Source organism: Lutra lutra, chromosome 18 (genome assembly GCF_902655055.1).
Source record: "Lutra lutra chromosome 18, mLutLut1.2, whole genome shotgun sequence".
Lineage (NCBI taxonomy): Eukaryota > Metazoa > Chordata > Mammalia > Carnivora > Mustelidae > Lutra > Lutra lutra.
In genome coordinates, this window is record NC_062295.1 from 23,227,428 (window position 1) to 23,253,220 (window position 25,793).

The following is a 25,793-nucleotide window of genomic DNA, read 5'->3' on the forward strand; positions in this document are numbered from 1 at the left end:
GTTGTGGTGGAGGCAAGCATGCTCCCTGCTGAGGCTGTGTGCTTTTGCAGGGCTAACCCTGGGGCTGCGTGCGCGGGCCGGGGCTGGGGTCAACTTGAAAATGGCCCGAACTTTGTACTCTCCCACCCACATAGAGATCATTGTCAGAGGACAGAATTCTCACTGGCTCAGGGTGGGTGGCTCAGTGGGTTAAGTGTCTGCCTTTGGCTCAAGTCATGATCCTAGGGTCGTAGGATCAACCCCCCTATCGGGCTCTCCTCTCAGCCTGGAGTCTGTTTCTCCCTCTCGCTCTGCTCCTCCCCCTGCTGTGCTCTCTCTTTCTGTCAAATGAATAAATAAAACCTTAAAAAAAATAATTAGCTGATCATGAAGCTGCACAGACATAGGGGCATTCCTAGGAATCCAAGCTTAAGAATAAAAACAAGAATTATTTTAAATGGGGCAGAGACAGCAGTGGCCACCCACCCTGGGGGAACCAGATTCACAGATTTGGCCCTGGCAAATTATTAAACAAAGAAACAAACAAAAGCCAGTGACAACAACAACCTGTAGAGGGCATCAGAATCCAGTCAAACGCAGGAAAAGCAGGTACTCTGTAATCTGTCTCTGACGGTCCCCAGATGTTGCAGTTAGCAAAGACTTTGGAACAGCTATTATAAAATATGCTCAAAGAACTAAAATAAAAAGACTCAAAGGAAAGTGTGACAACAAAATAAATAATCTTGATAAGGGCCTAGGAAAAAAATTTTTTTGAGAGAGAGTGGGGGAGGAGCAGAGGGAGAGGGGGACAAGCAGACTCAATGTACGGGGAGCCCAAAGCAGGGCTCGATCTCATAACCCTAACTGAGACGATGACCTGAGCTGAAATCAAGTGTTGGCTGCTTAACTGACTGAGCCCCCAGACGCCCCAGAATTTTTTTTTTTTTAAAGGAATGAAGTACTGATATGTGTACATTATGGATGAGGCTTCAAAACATGCTAATTGAAAGAATCTGGATACATAAGGAAAAATACTGGGTTTGGGTGTTTTTGTTTGCTTTTTTTTTTTAAGGGAGGGAGGAGAGGAGCAGAGGGAAAAGAGAATGTTAAGCAGGTTCCATGCCCAGCGTGGAACCCAATATGGGGCTTGATCTCATGACCCTAAGATTATGACTTGATCCAAAATCATGAGTGGGCTGCTTAACCAACTGAGCCACCCAGGTGCCCCCAAAAGGAAAAATATTGTATGACTCCACTTATATGAGGTACCTAGAATATGCAAATTCATACACAGAGGCAGAAATAAAACAGAGGTGATCAGGAGCTGGGGGAAGGGAGGAATGGGATGTTGTTTAATGGAGTTTTGTTGAGAAATGAATCATACATGTACTTAATGCTATTGAATTATACACTGAAAAAATGGTTACAAGGGAGGCGGGCCTGTCTGACTCAGTCGTTGGGAGTGTGCACCTCTTGATCTCAGGGTTGTAAGATAAAGCCCCACGTTGGATATAGAGGTTACTGAAAAAGAAAATCTTTTTGGGGGGCACCTGGGTGGCTCAGTGGGTTAAAGCCTCTGCCTTCGGCTCGGGTCATGATCCCAGGGTCCTGGGATCGAGCCATACATTGGGCTCTCTGCTCAGCGGGGAGCCTGCTTCCTCCTCTCTCTCTTTCTGCCTGCTTGTGATCTCTGTCTGTCAAATAAACAAATAAAATCTTTGAAAAAAAAAAGAAAATCTTTTTTTAAAAATGGTTAAAATAACAATAAAAAATAAATAAATTCCAGAGTTGAAAAGGACAATAATAACTGAAATTTAAAATTCAGTAGAGGAGCACCTTACTGGCTCAGTGAGTAGAGCACAATGACTCTTGATCTCGGGGTTGTAAGTTTGAGTCCCATGTTGGGTATAGAGATTACTTAAAAAATAAAATCTTAAAAAAATTCACTAGAGGAGCTCAACTACAGATTTGAGCTGACAGATGACCGAATCAATGAACCATCAATGATGGGTCAATAGAAACTATCTAACCCGACGAGGGGAAAAGGGAAGAAGAAGTGAGTCCTTACTCAGAAATCTGTGGAATGACATCAGGTATACCAGCATAAGAATAATAGGAGTCGCAGTAGGAAAGGAAAAGAGAGAGCAGAAAAAGATACTTAAGGAAAAAAATTGTAGAGCTTCCAAGTTGTGTTCCACTAGAGTTCCGCATACTGGGAAGGTAGCACACCCCATTTTCATGGGACCCGAAACTCCTTCCAGACCCCATCCTGTGTATTTCTTCATCTGGCTGCTCATCTGGTTATCTGTATTCTTTTTTTTTTTTCTAAAGATTTTATTTATTTATTTGACAGAGAGAGAGAGAGAGAATGAGATATCACAAGTAAGCAGAGAAGCAGGCAAGAGAGAGAGAGGGAAGCGGGCTCCCCACTGAGCAGAGAGCCCTATGTGGGGCTCGATCCCAGGACCCCGAGATCATGACCTGAGCCAAAGGCAGAGGCTTAACCCACTGAGCCACCCAGGCACCCCGGTTATCTGTATTCTTTATAATACCCTTTATAATAAAGCAGTAAACATAAATTAAGACTCAAAGCCACGAAGGTACTTGTCCAGATTCATACAACTCGTAAGTGGTGGAGCTGGAATTGAAACCTGGGACTCTGTGACTAGGAAACCAAAATCTTAACCATTTTGTCACAGAATACATCATCACGAGAACTCATAGATTACTTTATTAGGGAAAAGGAAGAAAAAAAAGAGAGAAACAATGACCAAAAACTTTCCAAATTTGATGAAAAAATAATCTACACATCCAAGAAGTGCAATGAATGCCACATAGGAACAATATGAAGAGATTCACAGTCAGACACATCATAGTCAAACCACTGAAGAGAAAACAATAAAAGCAGCAATGAAAATGACTCATTATGTGCAAAGAAGCATCGATACTGATCTACACGAACTTCTTGTCTGAAACAATGGAAATCAGTAGAATGACATATTCAAAGGGCAACAGACCAAAAATGAAATTAAGAAAGTAACTCCAAGAACAACTTTGTGCCAGTAAATTTCAATCGTATAGATGAAATGGACAGATTCCTTAAAAACAGCAAACTGCCAAAGCTAACTCAAGAAGAAATAGAAAACTTAAATAGCCCCACATATAATTAATGAAATTGAATTTGTAGTTAAATCTTCCCATAAAATTAATTAGAGCTCTGTGCCTAAAATAAAAGCATTATTTTTGGAACAGGCACAGACCTCTAGGCACTGAGAGGAAACCTGTCTAGAGGTCTGTGCCCGTTCCAAAAATAATGCTTTTATTTTTCTCTTTCATTCCCAGAAATACTCTTTCATCATACAATGTTTGCTGTTGTTGTTGTTGTTGTTGTTTTACAGGAGCCAACTTTCAAAATATTTGGAAACAGAAAGGATTCTCTCCCAAGTTTCTCATCATTGCTTTGCTGGTGAACTTGATAAAACCTATTGAATTCTTTTACATTTCCCATATACTGGAGATAATAAATGGAAATATTCAGGGGAAAAATTCCTAAAAAGAAAATTTCAGGTATAGATGGTTCCATTGGTAAATGTAGTAATTCTACATAGATTTAACATTATTCACATCAAACTCCAAAAACATTTTTTTAAGATTTTATTTATTTTATTTATTTGACACAGAGAGATCAAAAGTAGACAGAGAGGCAGGCGGGGGGCGGGGCGGAGAGTAGGCTCCCTGCCTAGCAGAGAGCCTGATGTGGGGCTTGATCCCAACACCCTGAGATCATGACCTGAGCTGAAGGCAGAGGCTTTAACCCACTGAGCCACCCCGGCGCCCCTCCAAAAACATTTTTTGAGAAATTGACAAGCTGATTCTAAAATCTGCATAGAAATGCCAAAGGACCTAGATTAGCCAAAACAATTGGAAAAAAAAAAAAGTTAGAGGATGTTCACTACTTGATGGACTCACTATAAAGCTAGTTATCAAGACAGTACAGTATTGGAGGGCACCTGGCTGGCTTAGTCAGTAGAACATGCAATTCTTGATCTTAGGGTCATGAGTTTGAGCCCCATGTTGGGCTTAGAGATTTTTTTTTTAATTAAGGGGAAAAAAGACTGTATGGTATTAGTATAGAGATAACTATTGAAATCAATGGAATAGGGGTGCATGGGTATCTCAGTCGGTTGAACATCTGACTCTTGATCTCAGCTCAGGTCTTGATCTCAGGATTGTGAGTTCAAGCCCTGTGTGTGGAGCCTACATTAGAAAAGAGAGAGAGAAAGGGAGAGAGAGCATGCACCTAGGTGGCTCAGTCAAAAGTTTGCCTTCAGCTTAGGTCATGATCCGAGAGTCCTGGGATTGAGCTCTACATCGGGCTCCCTGCTCAGCAGGGATCTGCTTCTCCTTCTCTCTCTCTACATCTTCACCCTTGCTTGTGTTCTCTCTCTCAAATAAATAAATAAAATCTTAAAAAAAATTCCAGTCAATGGGATAAAATCTGTAATCCGGAAATAGATGAACATATATGTGGTCAGTTGATGTTTTGCAAAGGTGGCAAGGCAATTTTTCAACAGCAGAAAGGATAATCTTTTCTACAAAAAGTACAGACACAACTGGCTACCCGCAAAAAAAAAAAAAAAGTGTATACAAAAGTTAACATGAATGGGGGCGCCTGAGAGGCTCAGTGGGTTAAGCCTCTGCCTTCAGCTCAGGTCATGATCTCAGGGTCCTGGGATCGAGCCCCGCATCGGGCTCTCTGCTCAGCGGGGAGCCTGCTTCCTCCTCTCTCTCTCTGCTTGCCTCTCTGCCTACTTGCGATCTCTGTCTGTCAAATAAATAAATAAAATCTTTAAAAAAAAAACCACAAGTTTAAAGGGGCACTTGGGTGGCTCAGTAGTTAAGCCTCTGCCTTCAGCTCAGGGCATGATCCCAGGGTCCTAGGATCGGCCCCCGCCTCAGGTTCCCTGCTCATCAAGAAGCCTGCTTCTCCCTCTGACCTTCTCCCCTCTCATGCTCTCTCTCTCTCAAGTAAATAAATAAAATCTTAAAATAAAATCCTTAAAAAAGAAAAAAAGAAACAGGCATTTCACCAAATATTCTGGCTGGACTTTAGGATCCCACAGACCCAGGTTCACATGCTGGCTTTACCACTTTCAGGCTGCGTGACGTTAGATAGTCACTTTACTTCACCTCTATGAGCCTCATTTTTCTCATCAGCAAAATGGAGGAAACTTGTAACTAAGTAGTAGGTAGTCAAGAAGATTAAACCTAATACTTCTAACTTATTTAGATACTTAAGAAATGCCCAGTGCCCATTTCTTCCCTTCCAAATACAGATAGGTTTAGTGACCGAATTTCAAGCCTGGGAAAAGCCGACGTTGTGTTTAAGCCAAAGAGGTTGAGACAGAGAAATGTGTCCAAAACAGGGCATTGGAGCTGCCACCCCTGGGGCTGCAGGGCAGAGATCCATGGTTGGTGGAGATCGGAAACCAAAAGCAAGAACAATAGCATCAGGACAGGAAAACCAGACGCTGCCCAAGCAAATCTCAGGCAACACAAGCGTCTGCTGTGGGTTGTACGGGCTTGTCGCATGCTGAGTTTACGCAGGTGGGGAGACCCAAGCCAGCCTCCTGGAGAACAGGGGACCTGGTGGGGACAGGGTAGCAGCAGCCTCCACTGGGCTGGAGGGAGATGTGTGCTGGGATGGCCCCTTGGAGGAGGCTAAAGCCGTCGGGGGAGGGGGGGGCGCAGCACCTCCCATGGAAAAGCATACCCTTGAACCTGGGGAATGGCCCAAAAGGACCAAGGGGCAGGCCTGGCCTCCAGGTGCAGTTCAGAAGTGGCTACTGACTGGAAGAAACATCCACACTTGGGCCTCTTACAGAACGTTTGCTTCCAAATCCACCCTGGGGTTGAGTGTCTAGAGGGGCTGGGCATCTCCAGGACTTCAGCTTGGTTCTTGCGGGGAGCAGAACGGAAGGCCAGCTGCTTGGACCCAGGCCTGCCACTGCCCGGGAGCCTGGCATTCAGTGACCCTGCCTGCCGAGGAGGCTTCAAGACAGCCAGGTGGGTCTGGAAGGGGTGACAGATGGATCAAAGGCATTGAGCCCCCCCCCCCCAACTCCATGGGCTTTGTGGAGCCTGACTCTTTGCTTATTTTAACTCCTTTTTGCCATCCTCCGTGGTCTTTGTCTCCCTCAAGACCCCACAGATGCCCAGGACAGACCATGACATCCTAAGCCCAGACTCGCCTTCTCCCACTCCTGCTAGTCTTCTGGAAAATGGTCTACCAAAGACAAAAGGCTGCATTTCAGAGGTTCTCATGTCATCAATACAGTGATGACATCTGCAGGTTTGAACTTGAGCCCCCCTGGAAATTTTGCCCATGGCCCCGGGGACACCCCAGTAAGAATGACCTTACTGACCCCTCGGCCTTGTTCCCTGAGACTCTTGGATCTAGATACCTGTACGCTGCCAGGTCATAGCTCACCCCTTTGGGGACAACAAATAACCCCATTAGCCCCAAGTTTCTGGTCTTGCTCAAGAGGGGAGTGTCCCACACAGGACCAGGAAAGACTTGGCTCGTTCCCTATTCATTCGTCAGGACTAATTTCCAGTCTCAAGCTAACTGGTGGAAACAGACCAGGAAAAACTGTTCCAGGTATGGCGTCAGGCATCTACGCTATTGGGCCCAGTAGAAGAAACGCTGACCAACCTGGGGGATGGGGAGTGGGTTAGGAAGCCTTGTAGGGAAAGGAGGCTTTGGACCTGATACAAAACACATATATTAATTGGTCTTTCCCAGATTTAAAAAAAAAAAAAGAGAGAGAGAGAGAGAGAGAAAGTCATCCCTGCACAGGCCTGGAGAAATGAAATGGCCTTGTTCTGGGAGGAGGCTGGAGCTTGGAGTCAGGGAAGGGAAGGGAGAAGGAAAGCAAAGGCAGACGTGGAGCTGGAGGGCTGGCTCAAACCGGACCCTGGAGACCTTCTCAGTCAACTTCAAGCTGTTGAAATTTATCTTGAGGGAAATGGAGCCAATATAAGTTTTCAGTAAAAGGGGTGGGACTTCACCTCCATGGTCTTCGTTCCCAAAACCCATAACCCGTATCTAAGCATGAGAAAATACCAGACAGAAAAAGCCTACATTTGAGAAATATTTTACAAAATACCTAGTCAAGTCTTCTCAGAACTGTCCGAGTCAGCAAAAACAAGTCTGAGAAACTGTCAGACCAGAGTTCAAGGAGACCTAACAATTGCATGTGAGGGAGAATCCCAGAAGAGATTCTGAAACAGACAAGGGGCCTTAGGGGAAAATGAGTAAAATCCAAAGAAAGTGTGAGGTTTAGTTAATGGTAATATAGTATACATCCATACGGTGGGATAGTATTCAATAATAAAAAAGTCTAGAGTACTGTTATGTATTACACAAATGAATCTCAAAAACTGGCCAAGTAGAAGTAGACGCAGAAGGCACGAGACCACATGTTTAGGAGTCCATTTGTATGAAATGGCCACAATAGGCAACTCTACAGAGACAGGAAGACTAGTGGTTGCAGGGGGAGGGGGGTGGCTGGAGGATGAGGAGGGTGGAGAGGAAGGGGGAGGGACTGCTGATGGGTGGGGTTTCTTCGAGGGTGGACAAAAATATTCTAAATTTGGACTGTAGTGATGTCTTACAACCCTAATGATATACTGGGGGAAAAAACCCACTTAATTGTACACTTCAAGTGGGTGCATTGCATCTCAACAAAGTGTTTGGTCAAAGTAATAATGTTCGTTCATTACAACAAAGGTACCAGTGAAAGAGGTTAATGAGGGAAACCGGCTGAGCTCACTGTACTATTTTGCATGTTTTCTGTAAATCTACAACACCACTGGGTTGTATAGAAGGCTTAAGAAAAATTACATATGTACATATCTACCCGCAGACGTGTACACACTGTTTAAGGAAGGGCAAGGGAGGGGCGCCTGGGTGGCCTCAGTGGGTTAAAGCCTCTGCCTTCGGCTCAGGTCATGCTTTCAGGGTCCTGGGATAGAGCCCCGCATCAGGCTCTCTGCTCAGCTGGGAGTCTGCTTCTCCCTCTTTCTCTGCCTGCCTCTCTGCCTACTTGTGATCTCTCTCTCTCTCTGTCAAATAAATAAATAAAATCTTAAAAAAAAGAAGGGCAAGGGAGTTAAGCGTGGATAAGGGCTTGAAACAGGGACAAGGCCACAGGGAGAGAGAACTTAGGGATGTTCGTGGGAGGGGAGGGGCATTCAGCTAGATGGGGAATGTAGTTTCTGACTACGGCTGTAACAAGCACAAATTCAGTGGCTTGAAAGACAAACTTTATTAGGATTCTAGAGGTCAGAAGTCCACAGTGGTTTCCACCGGGTTCAGACCCATAGGAGGGCTGCCTTTTGTGATGGATCTGGGGAGACTTTTCATGCCTTTGCCAGCTTCCATGGACACACATTCCTTGGCATATGGCCCAGTCTTCCATCTTCAAATCCAGCAGCTCTGTTTAACGCCTTCACCTCCCTCTTCGACCCTCCCAACTCTCTCTTGCTTTGTAGGACCCTTGTGATGACACTGGGCCCATCCACCTCAATAATCCAGAGTAACTCGTCCCCCAACTCAGTCACTGATTTAAGCACCTACAAAGTCTCTTTTGCCACAGAAGGTCCCATATTCAGATTCTCTTGAGGATATGGACATCTTTGGGGGACCACTGTTCTGCCTACACACAGCATCATCCAGGAGGTTGGGGCATCCTGGGTGGCTCAGTGGGTTAAGCGTCTGACTCTTCATTTCCGCTCAGGTCATGAGCTCAGTGTGCTGAGGTCAAGTTCCATGTCGGGCTCTGCATCAGGTTTTGCACTGGGCACGGAGCCTGCTTTAGATTCTCTCTCTCCTCCACTTTACCCCTCCCAGCCCAGCTGGCTCTCTCAAAAAAAAAAAAAAAAAAAGAACAAATCAAAAACAAAACAAAAAACCAACCCCTCAAACCAACAGTGAACACTGTGAGAAGACAGGGTGAGCTCTGGATAGGCGGAGCCTGAAGTGCCAGTGGTCTGTCCAAGAGCACCATGCCCTTGGCCTTCATCTCTTCACCAAACACTAAGCACCTCCCGCAAGTCAGTCACTGGGGCTATAAAGGAGACCAGTGTTTTGCTTTTCGCTTCTGAACATTTCTGAAATCAAGACGCACCTTTGAATCAATGACATCTTATAAAAGTAACCGGTAGGGGTTTCTTTCTTAAAGACAGAGAAAGACTTACTACAGGCGAAGGCATCTTAGAGTCAATGAACACCAAGTCTGGGCCAGCACTAGCGTGGACCCCGTTATTACAGAAGCTGGAGCCCTCACTCGAGCCCCGAGTATCCCCAGCCCGTCCTCGTCTTCCTGCTTCCCAGCCTGGCCCCTTCCACCTGGGGCTCTGGTGTTCAGCAAGCCTGCGCCAGATGCCAGCAGCGGCCTGGCCACACGTGCTCAGCTCTGCCACCACCGCAGGATCCAGGAAGCTGCCCCTTCCTTGTTCTAGGTGAAGGGACGCAAGGGTGTCTGGTGCTTCTCCACCTGTCTGCACACTGGAATCCCCTGGGAGCTTTTAAAAGCCCCGACCACCAAGCCACTACCTAGACCGATTCATTTAGAATCTGAGGAGTAATCTTACAGCTCCCCCGAGACCAATGAACAGGGAAGGTTCAACCTCACCTGGTTCGAGAAGAGGCACAAGGCAGCACTGGTGAGAGGCTGGGGTGTTGGGTCCAATTACACCTCCTTGTCTCCCTCCCGACCCCACACCCCCGAATCTCAATTCCTGAAGGGGATCAGCCCCCCAGTTAGCTCAGTTCCCTCAAGGCACTAGCCCCATACCAGGCACACTTGTGGGACCCCAGGAAATGGAAGCTTCAGGGCCTCAAAAGTGCCACGAAAGGTCTGGGAAAGAAGCTCCATGGGTCTGGGCCAGCCCCCTGCTTTGCTCTGAGCTCCAGGGAGGCACTGGTCTTTTTTGTGTCCGATCAAGTGTTGGCCCAGGTGGCCCTGAGTTTGCCCTTCCCCTAAGGAGCTTGAGACCCCTGGGGGGCCACTGTGTACCAGGCTTCCTACTCATCCCCAACAAATGTCCTAGCCCTTGGAGGCCTAAAATCTTCACTTCTGGTGCTCTACCTTATACTGGCTGCAAAGACAGACTCTGGGGTCCTAAAAGCCGAAGGCCGAAGACCAGCAAAAAAGGAAGCCTGCTCCAAAAATACTGGAAAACAGCATGTGAACAAAGGGATTTTTTCCATGGTGAGCAGAGTCCACTCTGCCCCAGGAGTGGTAAACAAAGGTGAGGTGGTTCAAGTGACCATAAACTCCCAAGAAGGAACTTAGGAAACAGTCATGAGGCGGGTCCAAAGGGGCTGCGAAGGGCCTTGGCTTCTGGTCATCAGCACAGCCAAGGCCCTAATGTACGACTAAAGGCTTTTATTGGAAAAGGAAAATTGACTGAAAAGTGGCCCCCAAATCCTCACTGCCTGAGGCAGCTAGGGCCTCCTCCAGAGAGTCCAGGAAAGAAGGGGACACCAAACTGGGCCCTTGGCCAGCTCAGGTATAGAGGTCAAAGTCAATGCGTTTGGAGTTGTAGAACTGTCCACCGGGAGGGTCCAGCTTCCGGCAATAAACACCATCTGCGAAGTAGCCTTCGTTCACCCAGGTCTGCAGGAAAGGAGAGCAGAGCTGAGAAAGGCCTGATACGGGTGGCGGGGGGCTGGGGGAGGGAGCAGCAGCAGAAGGAAGTAGGAAGGGGCTTACCTGCATCTGGGTGCTGGTGAAGGGTCCGTACAGCTCAGCATCCCCCGTGTTCTCCCATTTATATTCCCACATGACGTCTGCCAGACCATCTCCTGGCAACTCTGCTTCTAAAATAATAGGCAGGGCCATCTGAGTCTCAGGTGCCCTGCTCCCTGCCCCCATTACCCCTCCTCCACCTTTCAATCTTACCTCCCTTCTGGGTAGGAGTTGGAGTCTCTAGCTCCCCCTCTGCCACTTCGTCAGCAAACATGTCCAGAGAGGGTGGGGGTGTGGGCTCAGGGGGTCCCTGAGTCCGGGACCCCAACCCCTTCAGCCGCATGGCTAACCGTTCCCTTGTCTCCTGATATACACCAAGGTTGCCCCGGGCCACCATCTGGTCAGCCAACCCAGAGAGCCGATCCAAGCGCTGGGGGGAACTAGGCCGCCCAGCCCCCTTGCTGCCCCCTTTGCCTCCTCCTCCTCCTCGGGCCCCCAGACGCCTCAGTGCTCCAGCCACTGTCTCTCTTGGCAACAGCAGCTCCAGAAGGCCCTCCAGGAGAGCCTGGGCGCTCATTGGTGTCTGGCCCAGGCCGTCTTCCTCCTCTGAGTCTGACGGTGGGCGCTGATCAGGTGGCCGCTCCCTGATCTTCACCTAGGATATGAAAACCGGAAGGGGGCGTTGTTATCTCCAACAAACTGTGAGCAGGGCCTAAGCCCAGCATTTTCTGCCTCCAGACCCCCAGCCATGTCAACCCCTGGGCCACACCCAGTCAATGTTGTCCAGCCAGCTGTCTCGGATCTGAGCGTCCCGGTTCAGAAAGTAGTTGCCATCGGCATCAAAGTGGCCTTCCTCCATCTCTTCCTGCAGGTTGAAGGGTGTGATCCGCACACCTCCCTCACTGGGGAGTGTGGCTGCTTCCTGACCTGCACCGAAGACACAGGTGTCCCACACTGAGCAAGCAAAAAGACAAAAAAGCCTTCCCTGCCCCACACCCCCTGAAGCCCTATCTGTTCCTCCGGCGGCATCAATTGTTGGGTTTAGCTCACCCTCCACATCCTCTGAAGCCAGGATGTCATATTTGCTGGGCCCCTCATCGTCATCATCCTCCTCATCGCTGTCCAAAGAGTGCTTGTCTTTGAAGCGGCTCCCAGGACCCCCTGCCCCAGTCACAGGATCCACCAGCTGTGAGGAGGGGCCAGCGAGTGGAGAGAGGAAGATTACTAGCTTTCCCCAAAATACTCTAGGTGGGTTTTTCTTCAAAGCCTCAAACTGAAAATTCTCCAAACCCATTTCCCAGAGAACAATGGAAAAGCCAGCCCTTTCTGTGTTCTTTGTCCCCTTCTCTCTTCTAGCTTCTAGTTCCTTTTCCCTCTCCTCACTCCTCCCCACGTTGCAGGAGCCTGGCCCCCTCACCTTCTTCTTGGGGATACTGATTTCATCGTCATCATCCTCATCTCCGACGCCTTGGAAGGTCACTTTCCTCTTTGGCATGACTGCACAGAGGGGCCTTCCCCAAGCTGAGCCGAGGTGAAAGGGTGCAGATTAAGGGAACTGGGAGAGGCTGCTCACCACCGAAGGGCCCCAGCACAACAAATAATCACCTGGTACGCAGTAGATCCAGCTTGGGAGGAGAGGGAGCCCAGAATCAGGGACCGAAAGAGAAGGTGGCAGCCCGGAGGCCCCCGGGACTTGGTTTGGTCCAAAAGAGTTGCTGGAGACTGGCCAGAGAGGCTGACGCGCGGAGCGGCTTCCCACGGGCAACCCCCGCCCTTGACGAAAGGAAAGAGGCTCCCCCCACCTGCACCCCCCATCCCTAGCCCTCGCAGTCCTGAGTGCGACGGGGCTCCGCGGGCTGACACCCGCTCCTACACCTCCAGCTCCCTCGGAGACCGCGGGGCCCGGGCGGACCCAGGACCTGGCATCCGGGCCGCCCCCCTCCTCCCCGCGCCGAACTCCCAACTCCGCGGGGTAACCCCCAACTGCCCGGGGCTAACCATACAAAATCAAAGGGGCGGCAGAATTGTGGGGATTCGAGGAGCCCCACCGGCGCGCGCTCACCTAAGGATCCATGGGAGGCGGAAGGGAAAGAAAAAGAGAGAGGCTTTCACCAGGGATACGTCCGGGGCACCTGCCGCCATCACCCGGAAGAGAACTGCGAAGGCGCCTGAGAAGCCGGAAGTGGCTTCACCCGGGGTAGAGGACTCGTGGGAAACGGGCGGAAGTGTGCCCTGAGCGGGGAAGACCACTCCGCCCTCCCCCAGAGTGACGTGAGCAGCATGGGGCGACAATGGCGAGGACGGGGGACGTATGAACGCCTAGACCCTGATCAGAACGAGAGGGATGGCCGGATGCGGTTTCAACTCCCTCCTACAGCAGTTAGAAGCTCTGGGAGAAAGTGGGGGCGTACTCTGCTTAAAGGGGAGCCCAGGACATGATTGGAGGACCAAAATGGGACAGTGGGTGTCGGCCTGTTTCCTTTCCAGGGTTGAGTCACCCTTCCTCAGGGTTGCCAAAGCTTTGCGCCCCTCACCATCTCTTTGGGAATCCTGCCTTTCTTCTCAGGGTCCAGTTCTGTCCACTCCCACTCCCTAGGTCGGCCTTGCTCTTCTCCCTGAGTCGGCCCCGGATGGCTCTGGGGGCATTTACGGAACTCCGCTCTCTTTAGGACCCAGGGAAGTCATTTACCCCACGCCTATCCCCTGGGCTAGTTCCTGCCTTCCTAGGTGGGAAGTCACCGGAAAGGTGACGGTGATACCTGTGCCCAGTATTCAGGCCAGAAGTCTCTGGTGCTCTGATCTCAGGTAGGCCTGGAAAAGGGCAACAGTGCCTCTCTCAAACCACAGCCGCAGGTAGACGGGGGACCCAGGCCAGCGGCCCCTGCCCAGTCTGTAAACTGGCCCAAGGGGCAGAGCTGGAGGTGGGAGGTGTGGGTCCCAGTGCCGTGGGGGCAAGACCTCTACCTCTTGAGGACAGAGTCTTAATCTCACTGGGCTAGCACCACCTCTCTTTTCTGCTGCCCCCAGGGTTTACTCTCAGATTGGATTACCATGAAACTGCACCGGAAGTCCGTGCTCAGTTTCTTCCGTGGATGCAGAACACAGGCTCCAGACCGGGAGGGCATCTTGCTAAAGAAGGGAGCCCGAAATACCAGCTATCACACGCCGCTGGTCATCCTCCGGGGAAACCTCCTCTTCTACCTGGAGAACCAAGCGGACCACACACCCCTGGGCCTCATTCTCTTGGAAAACTGCCAGGTGGAGCCACACCTCGGAGCCACAGAACCCTATGCCTTTACCATCCTGACCCCCAGGGTTGAGGGCACAGGTGGGCGGGCCTACAAGCTGGCAGCAGAAAATCAGGAAGAGCTGGGAGCCTGGCTGTGGGCGCTGGCTGGGGCGAGCTGCAGGCAGCTGGTGGTGCTCCTACCTACCCTGGAGGCCCAGTACCGGGAGCTCTGCCAGGCAGCTGGCCAAGAGCCCAGCTCACCCCCAGAGGGCTGTGGCTTCCTAACCACCCTCAGTACCCCCTCCAGCTTCCAGGAGTTGCACGAGCACTTTGGGAAGGAGATCCGGGTGCTGCAGGTGGTACGTAGAAGGCCCCAGGCCAGTGACAATGGAAGCAACAGATCCCAGGCAGAGGAGGAGCTGGAGCTCAACAGCTGTTGATGAGGGACTGAAAGATGGACCAAAGGCCAAGAGGTACCCACCTGCCAAGACCAGCCAACTGCTTCAATAGACACCCAGATCCTGGCCTACTCCACTGTTTCCCACCCCCTGTCTGGTCCTTACTCTGCCCGCCATCATCAAATGACAAAGCAGGAGACAAGCCCAGGTACAACAGCAGGTTCTTTTCTGATTCCTCAAAGCGCCGCACAGGGTGGGAGTAGAGACAGAAGAGAATGTAAACATTGGGTTCCACCCCCTGGAGCTCAAGGGAAGACCCCTTCCCCAGAGAGGGGCTGGAGGGGAAACAAGGCGAAAGGCGGGGATCCTGGTGGAGACAAAGCAGGAGAAGCCTGAGAATACACAGGAAGGTGGGCGAAGAGGAAGAGAGCACGGAGGATGGCAGGCGGGGAGAGGGGGGACATTTCCTGTTCCAGCGCATGTCCCTTTAAATAAATGAGTGCAAGAACACTGAGGAAGGAGAACTAAAGGACAGAAGATAGAGCGAACACACCCACCCTGGACCCACCAGGTCCTCTGTACATAATTACAACAGAGATGTCCAGAAGTAGAGCGAGGAGAGCCTTGGCCCCCAGGCAGGAAGAGGGGGAGACCGGCAGAGCTGAAGAAGGGAAAAAGGAACCCAGCTCCACTCATGGATAAGGGGAGCAACTGGTATAAGAATCTGAAAACTGCTGATTCCCATTGCCAAGTCACCTCCGAGGTGACAAATGGCCAACCAGGACTGCACCTGGGACGGACCCCAGAGGGAATTGGGGCAGGAGTGACAGAGACCCCAGCTGGGCCCAACTGGAGGTGAGGGGCTCCAGACTCGTTCATGGCTGCCCCAGGCCGGGCCTGCTCTTGACTAAGGAAAAGGGAGGCCATGCAGTCCAGCCCCAAGACGAGGTCAGAAGTAAGCATCCTGCCGGGCCTCAGATGCTGAGGACCTGTCCCCACCATCCTGGGGGGCCGGGGGCCCATCTGCCTTTCGACGCAGCGAGAGCTTCCTGCCTTGGGCCTTCTTTTCCTGCTTCTGTCGTTCCTTCTCCTGCTTCTGTTGCTCCTTCTCCTGCTCTTTTTCCCACTTCTGGCGCTCCTTCTCCTGCCTCTCCCGTTCCTTCTCCTGTTTCTGCCGCTCCCTTTCACGTTCCTTTTCCTGTTTCTGCCGCTCCTTCTCCTGCTTTCGAGTCTCCTTGCTGGGACCCAGTGGGGTGCTGTTGCCGGTAGGCGAAGGAAGGGATGGATGCAGTCCCTCAGCGGTGACCACAGGCCCTGGGGCAGGCCCAGCACTGGCCCGGCGGGCAGGAGGGGGTGGAGAGGGGGCCCCCCCAGCTGCCCGGGAACCTCGACTCTTGAGGCCAGGGAGGCTACGAAGGCTGGAAGAGGGGCCCAGGGGTGGCTGCTGTCGCCGCCGCTCCTCATGGATGGCCCGGGAGCCATGTAGTCGCCGAGAGGGCCGATACTGCAGCTCCCCCCGGGTTTCCCGCCACTTCTTGAGCTGGGCCGTGTTCTCTCGCTCAATCAGTGCTTCCGTCACTGGGAGGGTGGTCACCTAGACCGAGAAGGACTGGGTAGCGGGATGAAGGGGAAGGGGAAGGGGAGGGCGGGGACAGGCAGAAGCCCTGAGCCGCCGTGGCCTACCTCGTGCACCAGGAAGTCCTCCTGCATGCACTGCTGGGGCAGGTTGCGCAGCTGCTCCATGGTCTCGTACATGCCCTGACAGGAGCGCAGCTTCTCCACTGAGCCCAGTGTGTGCCTCAGCAGCACCAGGGCCACCCGGAAGATGATCTTGACGCCTGGGAGGGCGGAAAAGAGAGAGTACAAGGGATCAGGGCTGGAACCGCAGCCCGTCCCATTCAGAAGGGACCTGCAGGCCCTATGCCCAGCTTACTGCCGTCCTCACAGATGAGGAAATGGAGGCCCCATGGAGGGAAAGGGGCTGCCTTGGGTTTCAGGTTCCCGGGAGGGAGTAGGCTCCGGGCTGATGGCAGAGCCAAGACCGCGCCCCAGTTTCTCCGGCCCTCACACCACATACAGGGAAGCCAAGGCCCCCGCGTACCTCCCGGCAGCACGCCCTTCTCTGGCAGCCACTGTGGAAACCCCAGGCCCCGCCGTGGGCTGAACGGGTGCAGAAGTACCTTCACAGAAGAACATGTCCCAAACGCGCAGCACGGACGCCCAGGGCAGGGTGCGGGCGAAGATGCACATGAACCACTCAGTCATGTAGAGCACAGGGTCGATGCGCTGCCGCCACAGGTGCCGGTGTGCCAGTGGGGAGGCCCGGCGTAACAGCGCAAAAAAGATCTCTCCGTCCAGCTGAATGGCCTCCTGCCGGCAGGAGAAGCCATGAGAGGGGGGTTATGGGGACCCCCTCAGGGTAGCCCTGTCCCTGGGAGGGGATCCTCACTTCAGTGGGAGAGGCGCAGAGCGGAGGGACAAATGGGCAGGACAAGGACCTCCCCACAGCCTGGGGCGCCCCAGCCTTCGCACACTCACCAGCCCTGCGCTGTAGTAGCCAGGGAGGTACTTGTCACAGATCTGCACCAGGCACCAGAAAGCTTGCTGAGGAGGGCAAGAGCAAGCGGGGAAGAGATGGGGCCTGAGAAACAGCGAGTAGAGTGCTCCCCGATCGCTGCCTCAGGCCCAGGTCCTCCCGGGCCCTCCCCTCCCAGGACCAGGGTATGCTGACCTCCGCGGGCATATGCATGAGCAGCACGGCGGCCACAGGGGCCTGGGCCTGGCAGTAGCCCTCATCGGGCCGGTAGATCGTGTAGGCCTTCAGGATTCGGTACAGGTCCTGCTGCCTGTGGGTATTGGGGAAGACGATGAGGGCAATCACAGGAGTTGGGGGCTCTCTGCCCCAAACTAAGCCTGCTCCCCCTAGCCAGCCCCATTCCAGACCCTGCCTAGACCCACTTCCAGATTAACCTCAGAGCTTTGCCACCACATGTCTCCACTGACATTCCTAGTGCTGCCCATCGAGATGAAGCCAGACTCCGACCATAACCAAAGCATTCCAGGCTCCAGCCTCCCACCCTGCCTTCACACCCCACATGCTCCCTACCCGTTTCCCCCGCACAGGCTGTGGTCTCTCTCCCTTCTTCATCTGCCACCATCCCGTAGACCTTCAAGGTCACCTTCTTCAGGGAGCTTCCACTGCCTGCAGCATCAGCCCTCCTGTCACACTGTCTGAATGCTTTTAGCACCCCAGGGCAGGGGCTTTCCCAGGGCAAGGCCCGCCTCATCTGCCTCACTGGACTGAATCAGGTCCCCACCAATGTGTCCAGTGGGCCCTGGTTCTTGGTGAAGGCCTGGGAAGCCAGCTGTGCCTCAGACCTTTCTCTTGTCTCTGCAACCAAAAGGATAAAGTCTCTGCCCTAGACCCCGCTCCTCTTTCTTGAAGATGCGCCATCACTGCATCTGGGAATCCCATTCTGTCAGCCCCACATTGGAAAAGAGAGGCCTTCATCAGTTCCAGTGGCTAATCACCAAATCTCAGCACTACCTCTTGAATTGCATTCGTGCCTGTTCCTTCAGCCTCCGCAGCCATTCCGTAGCACAAACCCTTATTTCTTACCCAGAAAAACATAAAAATGACCTCTTCTATCCCAACATTTAGTCACTGAAGTGTGATCTTCATATGTGCTTCGTTTGCATACCTCCCTGCTATTTTTCACTTAGTATTTTTTCTCCGCTTTGCAATGGCATCCGTGAAATGACAGGTTGGACGCACTAGTTATTTTATCTAATACCTATCCAAATAAACAGGAAATGCCACAAGCTCCCATGCTTCACTCACCTACCTACCTGCATGTGTCCCTGTTTTCTCCCCTGTGGCTCTGGGTGAAATGTCTGTAATCCTGGCCAAACACAGCCTTTCCTCTTCGGCACTGCACCCCATCCGCTCTCACCTACACGAGCCATCACCCCAGCAAGCTCCCACCTCTCCTGCACCATCAGATTTTCTCTCCCTATTAGATCATTCCCATTGGCATACCAACATCTGTTACTTCCTCTTGCTTAAAAAAAATGTCTCTTGGCCCCCCTCTGCCCCCTCCAAACACCACATCATTTCACTCCTTACCTACTCAGCAAAACTTCGGGGTACAGACTCGCTGTCATCAAGCTCTCTCCTCCCATTCTCCAGTCATGCTTTAACCTACTGCCCCGCACAAAACGGCTCTTATCAAGGTCACCAATGACCTCCACTGTGCTGAGTCCCGAGGTCAATCTGCAGACTTGATTTTACTTGACTCATCAGCAGGATTTCAAACAGCTGGACCTGAAACCCCTCTTCAATTTGCTTCTGAAATCACACTGCCCTGGTTTTCCTTCTACCTCTCCAGTTTCTGTTTCTAGTCTCCCTTGTTGGTTCGTTCTCATCTTCCCATTCCAGAAAATGCTGGAGCTGCAGGGCTCAGTCTTTGAGCTTCCTTTTATATCTACACTTGCTGCTCTGATGATCTCATCCAGTCCTATGGGTGAGATTTAGTCCCATCTAGAAGCTGACAACTCTCAATCTCCAGCTTACCTTCACTTTAAACTTCTCCCCAAGTCGCAGGCTTGGGTATAGCAGACATCCATCCAACTTACTTGGCATCTCCATCTGGACATCCAATCAGCATTTCAAGCCTCATATTCCATAACTGAGCTCCTGACGTACCCCTCAAACTTCTTTTCCCATTTTTCCCATCCACATCAATATATAACAATTCCATTTTTCTTGTTTCTCAGGCCCCAAACCTTCAGAGTCAGCCTTAATTGTACTCTCTCGCTTGCTCCCTCTTACTCCACATCCAATCCACTGGCAAATCCTTCTGGCTCTACCTTCAGAATCTACCCAGAACCCAACTACTTCTCCTCACAGTTCCATGGCTACCATTCTGGTCTATCATGATCTCACTCCTGGATTACAGAAATGGCCTCCTACCAGGTCTCTCTGCTTCTGTCCTTGTCTCCTTATAGTCTATTCTCAGCACAGCAGTCAGAATGATCCTTTTAAAACACAGATCTGATCACTTGTAACTCCATCTCCATTCTCATTCTCTATTCCCCTTTCTTGTTTTAAACTCCTCTTTCATACTTTCCACCATTTCACATGCAACATACTTTTTCTTTGGCTTCCTTATGTATTGTCTATCCCCACTAAAATGTAATAAGCCGCATAAGGGCAGGCGTTTTTGTCTCTTGTTAACTGCTGTCATCTGTGGCTAGACCAGGTCTGGCAGATAGCAGGAGTTAAGTATCTGCTGAAAAGATGAACCAACTAAAGAAGAAAGTCCACCTGAGAAGCACTTAATACCATCGTGCATATTACTAATGACTGATATATACACATCTCGGGGAAGCCTAGTATATACAACAAAAGTACAAGTGCCTGGCAAGTTTTTTAGGGCCTTTGGTGACCTGGCCCTAAACTGCTTCTCTAGCCTCAGCTCTACCCAACTGCACATCCCAGACAGAGCTTACATAAACCCCCAGCCAAGAAAAAACTGCCCCCTGCTCTGCTCCCATCTATCCTTCAAAACCCAGTTCAAATGCGACCTCTTCGGTATGTTGTTGTGCCTTCCTGTCCCCCCTCCAGCAGTCCCCCAAGATTCCAAGTCAGAATCTTCCTCCCAAGACATTTCCTTCAATATGGCTTGACACTCAGCCCATTAAGCACCACTCTCCTGCGAGCCCTGGAGAGCAAGAACCGCTTTCAACCCAGCCCTGTATCCACCTGGAGCCCTCTACCAATGTTTGCTGACTGACCCACGTGGTCAGGCCATATTACCCATGCCCCCCTCGAGCAGCAAACATCTCATGGAAAGGGAACTGGCGGTGCAGGTCCTTCTCAATCACATCCAGCCACTTAGGGTCCCCAGGCGCCCGTTCCAGCTCCTGCAGTGGGACAGCAGGGATGATCTCAGGATCTGGGGGGACTGATGATACCCTTCACACCATGTCACATCCCCATACCCTGGACACACCTCAAACTTGCCAGGGTTCTGCTCCAGGAGTTCCTTGCTATTGGACAGGTACTGCCAGGCCTTGGCTCTGAGGGAAGAGGGGATCCCCTTCCGGCAGCGCAGCTTCACCTAAGACAGAACGGCGGGCAGGGCAGCAGCTCCAGGGGCTGGCAGAGCCTCCAGGCTTTCCCCAGCAGTACTCAGGCTTCCTGGCACACCCCTCACACATCCCATTGGCTGGACTCCACTGGACCTGGCCTGGCCTTCTATCATCAAAGCTGCTCCTCCCCTCAGGCCCAAGTACCACCTGCCCCCAATGTGGTCTAGAGAGCAAGAACTAACATGGCTTCCCCGGAGCACATGAGCCCTCCCTGCCCCCTCCCCAACCTGCCCCATTGGTCTGCCCATCACTCAGCCTTCCAAACCTTCTGGAAACGCCGTGACAGCCACTTATCCCAGTTACTGAACATCTCCAGCCATTTGAGCTCCCGCTGCCGAGCCACATCTACAGGAATGGAGCTCTCTCTGCAGGATGAAGGGAGCATGGAAGAGGTCAGAAGCAGTAGTGTAAAACATGGACTGCTGGCAGAACCGAAGCAGGCCACCTCCCCAGTTTCAAATAAGAGACTGGATGGGGGCGCCTGGGTGGCTCAGTGGGTTAAGCCGCTGCCTTCGGCTCAGGTCATGATCCCAGGTCCTGGGTTCGAGCCCCACATGGGGCTTTCTGCTCAGCAGGGAGCCTGCTTCCTCCTCTCTCTCTGCCTGCCTCTCTGCCTACTTGTGATTTCTCTCTGTCAAATAAATAAATAAAATCTTTAAAAAAAAAAAAAAAAAAAGACTGGATGCAAAAGCATTTTGTGAGCTACCAAGCCATCAGGACATCTGGCCACTTAGCCATCCAAAAGCCTTGCTCACCACACTGAAAAGACTTCTCTTTGGAAGGAATCTCTATACAAAGGTTGAGCTCTCATGGTGGATCTCTATACATGCTGGGTGTGTTCAAATCCTGCTTACGGCACATACAAGTTTGGGGGGTAGGGTACAGAATATTTAAAAACCATGAGACCTGGGTCCAAGTTCTAGCTTTACCACTCATTCATTGTGTGACCTTGGGCAAGTCACTGAATTCTGAGCCTCAATTTTGGCATTTGTAACATGGAGAGGTCATAGGAGGTAGCAAATAGCAAGTGTTCAGTAACAACAATAATTATCCACAAAATAAAATACAGAACAAATATATTTCTCTGCTCCTTAGAAGCAACTATCTGAGTTTCCTCCTATCAGACTCTTGAGATCTCCTTGGCCTTCTACAATCCCCTCTACCTCCTCCTTCCTGAAATCACCCTCGATTCCCAAGTACATGAAGTTTTCCCTCCACAGTTTGCCCACTGTTCTGTCACAGCCTCACACTCAAGATGCCCCATGAGTCTTGAAACAGTTACTTGTAGGAGCCAGCACCAGGAGGTGAGTGGAATGGAAGAAAGAGCTTGAGTTTCCAGACAGACCTGAGCTCAAATCCCAGTTCCATCCATTAGAAGTTGGGGAATCTTGGCAAGTGATAACCTGAGTCTCTTCCTCTTCTATAAAAAAGGGGTGTCACCACCTACATCACAAAGTTATGAGAGGATTATTGAGAAACTATATAAAGGACTGGTAAATGGAAGGGCTCATTAAATATTAGTTTCTTTTGTCTTAGGAGCCCCTTAAACACCTCTCATTAATTTCCATCAAAAGTCAGTTCCAAACTCTGCTAAGGATCAGAAGAATAAGATAATATCTTTCCTGCCCTCAAGAAGGTCACAAGCTTGCAAGGGAGATAATTACAATGTGGTATGGGAAAGGCAATGATAAAAATTGCACAGAAGAGACACCGACTGGAGTAGGAGCAATGGATATCAGAAAAGGCTTCCTGGAGGAGGAGACATGGAGTTATAAGCCATGAAGGACGAAACAGAACATACTAAGGCAAGAAGGGGGGAGAAAGGCATTCCTGGCAGGTGGGAAAGCCTGAGTAGGAAGGGGGAAAGACTACAATCCATCTGTTCAACAGGACCACAGGACTAAGTACGTGGTAAAGAGTGGTGAGACAGAAGACCAGAAAGGCTGGCAAAGCCAGATACTAAGGAGCCTATCTGCAAAATAAAGCACTTGGGACTTTATCCTGTGTCCAGTGGGGAGCCACTACAAGCTTTTAGGGTAACATGTGCCTCAGTCAGTCTTGCCTCAGAAGTATATTCCTCCAGCACAGATGATAGATTTTATTTTTTTTAAAGATTTTTATTTGGCACAGAGAGAGCATGAGAGAGAGCACAAGCAGGGGGAGCAGCAGGCAGAGGGAGAAGCAGGCTCCTGGCTGAGCAGGGAGCCTGATGTGGGACTCAATCCCAGGACCCTGGGATCATGACCCGAGCTGAAGGCAGACACTTAACCGACTGAGCCACCCAGGTGCCCTGATGATAGATTTTAGAGGGACAAAATTACAAAGCATAGAAATAGCAACCAGCACGGTGCCTAGCACACAAGGGGGGCTCACTAAAATCCAATTCAATCCAAGTTCCCTAGGGCAGCATAGTACTGACAAGAAGCCCATCACACAGATCCAGATGTGAGTGGGGTCATTCACTCAACTACTTCCATCCTGTTTCTTCACCTATAAATTGGGTACAACAATGCCTCCTCTGTGCACGGGAAAACACCAAGGTCAAACTTCGGTGCCTTCCTAAGACCATGAATGTTCATGCTCAAAGATTTTCTATTTTTGGGATTATAAAACATGCTTAGATTATCCTCCCAAGTGCTTCCCCCAACCCCAGGCAGGTGCCCCCCCCCACCCCAACACGCACATACACAACTAAATCCTATTCATTCTTCAGCATTCGGACCAGCCTCAGCAGACTTCTGAGTGGGTCCCTTCCCTAGATGCTCAGAAAATCCTGTGATGATCTCTAGGCTAAACCTAACACATATCGAAACCAACTCTTTTTAAGTATTTGTTTCTCCCTCTAGATGATGAGCGCCTTGAAACAACTATTTTATCCCTAGTACCCAGCATAGGTCTGGCACCTGGGTGCTCAGGTGATGCTGGAGGCTGAACTGACCAGCAGGTGAAAGGGGTAGAGAACAATGCGAAGGATCCAGAGAGATGGAAGGAAGAAGTCAGAGGCAATCGCACTCCTACATCAGGAGTGACTCAGGCCCCTGGAGGGAACTAGGAAAGAGTAAGCCGGGCTAGAGAGATGAGGAAATGGGGAAGAGGCCTCCCCCAACCCCTTTCCTGAAGTAAGAACATAAGACTGCCCTTCTCTGTTCTGCAGAAGAGCCTTGCCTTCAGGGTCTCCCCTCCATCCACGACTTCCCCATCGTACTGCCCCATCAGACCTAGGGCTATGGGGGAGGGGAGATGCCTGCATCCCTCCTTTCCCCTCAGGGACCAAAGATCTCTACCACAACCCCTGCCCAGCCAGCTTTCCAGAATATCTGGCCCATAGCTGGAATTTTGCATCAAGGACCTGGGACGACCTTAGATATTGTATCATTCAACCTTTCACTTTATAGAGAAGGAAACCGAGGCACGGAAATAGGGAAGACAACAGCTCAAGAGCACAGGACACACTAAAAGCACAGCTCCAACCCAGAACTCCTGACACCTGGTCTGAAACTCTAACATGCAAGTGCCATCAAAACCTCAGGATGCTCTAGGCTTGAGAGGGAACACAGAGTATCTCACTCCTCTGCTGGAGCCACTCCCCTGGAGCCTCAGAGGAGGCTGGGCTGACAGAGTCTGGGCAAGGTGTATCATATCCTCCTCCCCAACCTCTGCTTCCCTGAAGCAGTCCCACTGGATGCCCACTGGGTACTCACAGACTGCCCGAATACTGGCTGCCCCCAAGGAAGCCATATTTGTCCGTCTTGCGCAGGGCCAGCCCGTTTATCTCCGAATCTGAGCCCATGGAGCTCACATCATCTGCCAAGGACTCCAAGGTCCCAGACATGAGGCTTACAGAGTCCAAGTAGCTCAGAGTGTCCGGGGCCTGCCCTCGAGGCCCAGAGATGCCCGGTCCCAGGCTGGACGTGGAGCCTAGGTCCTGAGAGTTTTCAGCAGGCTCCGGAGCGGGGGTGACCGTCACGACAGCTACCAGAGGCTCACACGTCCCTGAAGGGCCCGGGCCAGGCCCTGAGGGGTCCTGTGCAGTTGATGCTGATGTTGCTGCTGCAGCTCCATGTCCACTTGTCACCTGTCCTGCTGTCACTGCTGCAACCCGCGCAGTCACTCCTGAGGCAACTGTGGTTCCCGGCTTGGGGGCAAGCGGGGGTTTGGCGATCAGAGCCCCAGGAGCCGTTCTGGAAGGGGTCCTGGTGGGGGTCCCGGTAGGGGTACCTGGTCCAGGGACGGGGGAGGGTCTAGCCTCTTCCGTCTTCGGAGAGTCAGCCCCCGGGCCCAAAGCCATGGACATCTCGGTTCCTGCCACCGTCGTGGGGACCGGGGGTTCTGAGCCAGGGGAGAACTGCGCCCTCGCGGCTTCGGGTGAGGCCTCCAGCGTCAGCACCACTACTGTGCTGCTCGTGACGGTCGAGGCCGGGGCCGGAGCCGGGGCCGACGTCTGAGGGGTCTCCGGTGCCCAGGCGGGCCGTGCCTCCCCGGGGGGCACCAGGGTGACCGGGGCCGAAGTGGCCGTGGTCACTTGCGGGCCCGGGGCCACCACCACGATGGGTCCGGCCCGGGAGCCGCGGGGCGGTGGCGAGGGGGCCGAGGGGGCGCCATGACGGCGCGGCGGGGCCACCAGGGGCGCCGGGCCCGTCTCCATGGCCGCGGGCCTACCCTCACATCCCCTCGCCGGGGCGGCCGCAGAAGGCGCCGCCCCTCAGGCCGCTCCGCGCCGCCCGCCAAGGAAGGGGAGAAGGATAAGGGCGCGGCCTGGCGCGCGTCGGGGACGGGGGCGGCGCGCGGGCCACCGCCTGGCGCGCGGAGGCGTGGCAGGGGTCCCGGGGCGCCAGGCGCGGGGGTCCCGCTCGCGCCCTCTCACCCCTAGCGCTCTCTCGCTGCCGCCCCCTCCCTTCTGCTTCAGGCGAGCGGCCGACCTCGCGCCTGCGCACATGCCCCAGTGCCGGCTAAGCGGCCAGCGTTTCAGCGTTTCACGCCTGCGCGCGGGCAGTCCCATCGCGCTCCTTTTTTTCTCCCGCCTCGTCAGAGTGTTTGGACGAATAATAGGAAAAAGGGAACTGGGTTTCTGCCAATGGTTGGAAGGGTGGGTGGGGCTGGCGGTGGGAAGGGGCTGGGTAATTTGGAAAGAGGAAATGAAGAAGGGGAGGGCTATATGACCAATGAGAGGGCGAGTGAAGGCAGGAGGAGGCGGAACCAAAGAGATAACTAATAGAAAAGCGGGAAGCTGAACCTTCTGGCCAATAAAAATGGCTGGAGGGTGAGTGACCGCGGAAG

General features: G+C 52.0%; 3 protein-coding genes across 7 annotated transcripts; 1 reads left to right on the plus strand and 2 right to left on the minus strand.

Moving 5' to 3' along the window:
• Positions 1-10,418: 10,418 nt before the first annotated feature.
• CD2BP2 (CD2 cytoplasmic tail binding protein 2) lies at positions 10,419-12,919 on the minus strand. 4 transcript variants are annotated; one of them, XM_047713341.1, is made up of 7 exons: positions 12,799-12,919; positions 12,154-12,361; positions 11,787-11,922; positions 11,506-11,663; positions 10,950-11,391; positions 10,761-10,867; positions 10,419-10,685 (listed from the first exon to the last, which is right to left on the minus strand). In XM_047713341.1, the coding sequence occupies exons 2-7, from the start codon at positions 12,229-12,231 to the stop codon at positions 10,554-10,556; spliced, it is 1,053 nt and encodes a 350-aa protein (XP_047569297.1). In that variant the 5' UTR covers positions 12,232-12,361; positions 12,799-12,919; the 3' UTR covers positions 10,419-10,553. The 4 variants fall into 4 exon arrangements, with proteins under 4 accessions (XP_047569297.1, XP_047569298.1, XP_047569299.1 ...); XM_047713342.1 differs by having other exon boundaries at positions 12,154-12,257; positions 12,799-12,906; XM_047713343.1 differs by lacking the exon at positions 12,799-12,919 and having other exon boundaries at positions 12,154-12,257; positions 12,342-12,436.
• Positions 12,920-12,988: 69 nt separating this feature from the next.
• Positions 12,989-14,426, plus strand: LOC125090566 (sesquipedalian-1-like). Of its 2 annotated transcripts, none has more exons than XM_047713346.1 (2): positions 12,989-13,007; positions 13,764-14,426. In XM_047713346.1, the coding sequence occupies exon 2, from the start codon at positions 13,788-13,790 to the stop codon at positions 14,403-14,405; it is 618 nt and encodes a 205-aa protein (XP_047569302.1). In that variant the 5' UTR covers positions 12,989-13,007; positions 13,764-13,787; the 3' UTR covers positions 14,406-14,426. The 2 variants fall into 2 exon arrangements, with proteins under 2 accessions (XP_047569302.1, XP_047569300.1); XM_047713344.1 differs by lacking the exon at positions 12,989-13,007 and adding an exon at positions 13,025-13,541.
• Positions 14,427-14,567: 141 nt separating this feature from the next.
• Positions 14,568-25,485, minus strand: TBC1D10B (TBC1 domain family member 10B). The gene is made up of 9 exons (XM_047713339.1): positions 24,218-25,485; positions 20,782-20,881; positions 20,378-20,485; positions 20,182-20,288; positions 17,095-17,209; positions 16,902-16,967; positions 16,544-16,733; positions 16,047-16,201; positions 14,568-15,957 (listed from the first exon to the last, which is right to left on the minus strand). The coding sequence occupies exons 1-9, from the start codon at positions 25,159-25,161 to the stop codon at positions 15,313-15,315; spliced, it is 2,430 nt and encodes an 809-aa protein (XP_047569295.1). The 5' UTR covers positions 25,162-25,485; the 3' UTR covers positions 14,568-15,312.
• Between the last annotated feature and the right edge of the window lie 308 nt (positions 25,486-25,793).